Source organism: Sturnira hondurensis, unplaced genomic scaffold (assembly GCF_014824575.4).
Source record: "Sturnira hondurensis isolate 20B ecotype Veracruz unplaced genomic scaffold, ASM1482457v3 Scaffold0006655, whole genome shotgun sequence".
Classification (NCBI taxonomy): Eukaryota; Metazoa; Chordata; class Mammalia; order Chiroptera; family Phyllostomidae; genus Sturnira; species Sturnira hondurensis.
This window is the reverse complement of record NW_028079286.1, coordinates 2837610-2842279: the sequence shown is the minus strand read 5'-3', so window position 1 is coordinate 2842279 and position 4670 is coordinate 2837610. Positions and strand designations below refer to the sequence as shown.

General features: G+C 36.7%; 1 protein-coding gene across 1 annotated transcript; it reads right to left on the bottom strand.

Moving 5' to 3' along the window:
* Positions 1-2988: 2988 nt before the first annotated feature.
* Positions 2989-4011, bottom strand: GPR33 (G protein-coupled receptor 33). The gene has a single exon (XM_037050273.1). It carries the CDS (start codon positions 4009-4011, stop codon positions 2989-2991), a length of 1023 nt encoding a protein of 340 aa, XP_036906168.1.
* Positions 4012-4670: the final 659 nt, after the last annotated feature.

The window sequence follows — 4670 nt, the reverse complement described above, 5'->3', positions numbered from 1 at the left end:
ATGAAGGTTAATTTCTCTTCCTTTCTATAACCCCTTGTAATTAATAACATCCGTTTTGGGGATTTCCAAATAGGATACATGCCGGTGGTTTGGAACGGTTTGTGCAAAGCTAGCTGGAGTGTTTAGGGACTGAGTATGCATTATGTCCTGTCTCCATTCTGTATCAATTGAACTATCTATTTACTGCTGTCTGTTGACTGACAGAACTGACCAACTAAAGGTAAAAAGGCCAATGATACCACATGGCCTTACATAACTCAGGTGCTGTAATGAATTACAAAAACTCAAAGCAAAACTTGAAAACCAGGGAAGACAGATTAATATTGTCACTGCTATTCTAAAATTAAATACACCATGATGTTACCCAGGCAGGTTCTTAAACACTTATGATGGTCTCAGTCCCATATTTCTAAGACAGCTTAATCTGTAGTTATTAAATAAGACATTTAAGATTTCCTTATACTTAAACGTTAAAGTATAAATTAACACAGATGTGACAATATGAGTGTCTTGTCATCTCCACATTAAATTTTGTTCCTATCTGTTAAATAACTTAGGTGCTATCTACCTAAAGATGAAACACTGTTCAAATATTTATTTACAGAAGATTCTGTGACAGAGAGCTCAAATCAACTGATACTATTGGTATTTAGAAACTGATATTCTTATAGTCTTGAATATCAGAGGTTAAGACTCACATTTATACCACCTTACACTCTCTAGGATGGCTAGAAGCTAAAAAAAATAAGTGAAGAATAATAGTAAAGTAAAAATAAAATATAATATCAAAATAATAAGTGAAGAAACTGAAACTTTGGTACATTGCTGGGGAGAATGTAACATGTTACGGCTGCTATGGGAAAGTTCTGTGGCTCCTGAAAAAGTTAAACAGAATTACCAAGTAACCCACCAATTAAAAATAATTCTAAGTCATTGAATACCAGGATTTGAACAGATACTCAAACAGTATACCAGTGTTCACAGCAGCATTGTTTACAATAGTCAAAATTTGGAAAGAACCTTATTGTCCCCCAAGAGAAGAATGGATAAACAAGACATGGTATATACATATAATAGAATATCACATAAGCATAAAAGGAGTGAGGTTCTGATATGTGGTACAATATTGATGAGCCTTGAAAACATTCTGCTGAATAAAATAAACCAGACACAAAAGAGAAGTATTGGATAATTGCACTTATATGGAATACCTAGAATAGGCAAATTTACAGAGACATATGGTAGATTGGAGGTTATGTGAAGGACTGGAGGTGGGAAGAAATGAGGAATTACTACTTAATGGATATAGGACCTTGCTCTGGGGTGATAAAACTTCTGGAAATAGTGATGATGGCTGCAAATATTGTGAGTGTAGTTAATGCCACTGAAATCCACACTGAAAATGCCAGAAATGAAATGGTGAAAATGGTAAATTCTGTTATACAGTTGATCCTTAGACAACATGGGTATCAGGGGCTTCAAATCCTCTGTAGTCAGAATAATTAATGTATAACTTTTGACTTCCCCCAAACTTAATTAGTAATAGCCTACTGTTGACTGGAGCCTCACCAGTAACACAAACAATGAATACATATGTGTATGTTATATGTATTATATAACATATTCTTTTAAAAAGTTTTTTCAATTATAGTTCATATTCAGTATTATTTTGTATTAGTTTCAGGTGTACAGCATAGTGGTTAGACAATTGTATACATTACTAATTGGTCCTCTGATGTATCAAGTACACACCTGGCACTGTACATAGTTATCACAATACCACTGGCTATATTCCTTATGCTATACTTCATATCCTCATGACTATTTTGTGACTACGAATTTGCACTTTAAATTTTAAAAAATATTTATACTTAATTTTTTATGTGAGTACTGAGGTTTTATTTTTATTTTTTAATTTTAAATATTTTTTATTTGTTTATGTTTAGAGGGGAAGGGAAGGAGAGAAGGAGAGAAATATCAATGTATGGTTGCCTCCTGTGAGTCCCCTGCTGGGAACTGGCCTGCAACCCAGGCATGTGCCCTGACTGGGAATAGAACTGTGATCGTGTGGTTCGCAGGCCTGTGCTCAATTCACTGAGCTACACCAGCCAGGGCCACTTGAAAAATTTTTAAATATTTTATTTATTTATTTTTAGAGAGAGGGGAAGGGAAAGAGAAAGAGAGGGAGAGATATATCAATGTGTGGTTTCCTCTTGCACACCCCCTACTCAGGGACTGGCCATCAGCCCAGGCATGTGCCCTGACTGGGAATCAAACTGGCTACCTTTTGGTTTGAAAGCCAGCACTCAATCCATTGAGCCACACCAGCCAGGGCCCAATTTATACTTCTTAATCCCATCACCTTTTTACAGGCCCCCTAGTCCCCTATATATAGTATTCATACAATAAATAGAGTGAGCTAGAGAAAAGAAAATGTCATTGAGAAAATCATAAGAGAAAATACATTTATAGTGCTGAATGCATTTATTGAAAAATATCTGTGTATACATTTGGACCCGTGCCGTCCAAACCCATGTTGCTCAAGGGTCAATATTTTACCACAATAGGAAAAGGGCAGAGCCCTGGCTGGTGTAGCTCAGTGGATTGAGCACGGGCCTGCGAGCCAGAGGATCGCGGTTCGATTCCCAGTCAGGGCACATGCCTGGGTTGCAGGCCAGTTCCCTGCAGGCCAACTCCCAGCAGGGGATGCACGAAAGGCAACCATACATTGATGTTTCTCTCCCTCTCTCCTTCCCGTCTAAAGATAAATAAATAAATAAAATCTTAAAAAAGAAAAGAAAAGAAAAGGGCAGAGTTACATTTGTAACATCACCTATTGCTTACTTTCTTTAAGTCTTTTTAATATTTGTAATCTATGGTACACCCCAGATGTCCCTCTAATGTAGGAACTATATTATATAAAAACAGAGGGTATATTTCTGATCGTCTAATTGACTAAAAGCTCATGTTTGTTCTGGGACCTTGAATTTAAATGTAGCCTTGTAAATTTAGGTTTTGTGTCCTTTCTAGAGAAAGATCTTCACTGAATGTTGACTCAAACAGAGCAATAATCGATTTTTTGATAACTTTTTTGAAATTTTCCCCAACAAATAGGTAGAGTGTGGGAGAAAAGACAATATTAAAAGAAGTGGTAATCACTGCAACTACCATCGTCAACTGTAAAAATAAAGATTTGTTGTCAGAGAGAAGTAAGCCCCGGTATACATGGTAGGGCACCCAACACACAAAGAAAGAGACAATGGCAGTCTTCATGACTTTGAAGGGCTTGTTGGATTTAAATAGGTTCCTCTTCTTCATCTTGTTGGCTACTTTTACATAACAAAAGGTGATGATGAAGAAAGGCAGAAGGAAGCTTAGCGAGAACTTGCTGGTGAAACAGGCTACATGAATCCATTTCCTTAATGTTTGCATCTTTTTGCTTTCCCAGTCAGGAGATAGGGCATAGTTATCATGGCAGGTCACCCTTCCTTTGTGGTCATCATGTGTCTCCTTGAAAACCAAATGGGGCATGCTGAGGGTAGCCGCAGAGATCCAGACTCCCAGAATGATGCCGGAAGCCCAGCGTGAGGTTCGGTGCAGCTGTGACCACACTGGGTGAAAAGTGAGAATGTACCGATCAATGCTGATGGCTGAGAGGAATAAAACAGAGGCGGATACTCCTGTGTGCAAAATGCTGTTGAAGACTTTGCACATGGCGGTTCCAAAGCTCCAGTGATTGTCTTGAAGGAAGGGGATGGTTATAAGTGGCACAATCGATGTTGCGATAAAATGTGAGAGAATGAAATGAAAATAGAAAATAGTAGTGACAGTCTTTTTCATCTTGAATTTTAGGATCCATAGATAGAGACCATTGGTAATAATACCAATTATTGATGATGTGAACAAAAGAACGACAATGATCATTTTGGGGGCAAGAGCTGGTAAGTGAGTGCCGTTTCTTACTGATATAGAGACATTGACCTGGTAATCAGAAGAGTTGATCAGATCCATAATTACTAGCAGGATGAGGAACTGAAAATAAGAACATAAAAGAAGTAAATGAAAAGGTTAAATATCGAAATTAAAAAGCAATGGACAAAATGAAAATATTTAAAAAATGACAAACATAATGTTTCCACAAAACATAAGTCAGATATTTTTCCCAAGGTCTTTGTTTTATATGAAGAATGAAGATCAGATTAATTTGAGCATCAGAAATAGAAATACTACAAATGATATGAAATTAATGTGAAACAGATATTTTGACTTTTTTAAGTCATTAATTTAGGTAGCCAAAAATCTTCTATTTAGACATTAACCAGAAGTCTGACCCTTCTTGGTGAGCATAGCTTCTTGGAAAAGGCAATGTAGAATCAGTTTTACCCGACTAAGACTTGATCATGGAAAATGTTGCTAACAAAATTAAATAACAAAAATAATAACAACTGCTGCAAATTATTAATCAAGGGGAGCTATAATGAGATTTCTTCCATGAGCTAATAATCTATAATACACGCTATTATCTAGTATTTAACACTGAGCACATAGCAGTAAGAACTGATATTCAAATGGGAGCCCTAGGGCACTGTACGACTGTGAAGTGTCTTCAGAATCATCAGTGAAGGAGGGAAGTGGACTATAGAATATACTCGTGGTTCTTCCTTACTTGG

What these genes read in the sequence shown, in the direction of transcription:
- GPR33 (XM_037050273.1), bottom strand. Translation starts at nt 4,011, where the DNA reads ATGGATCTGATCAACTCTTCTGATTACCAGGTCAATGTCTCTATATCA.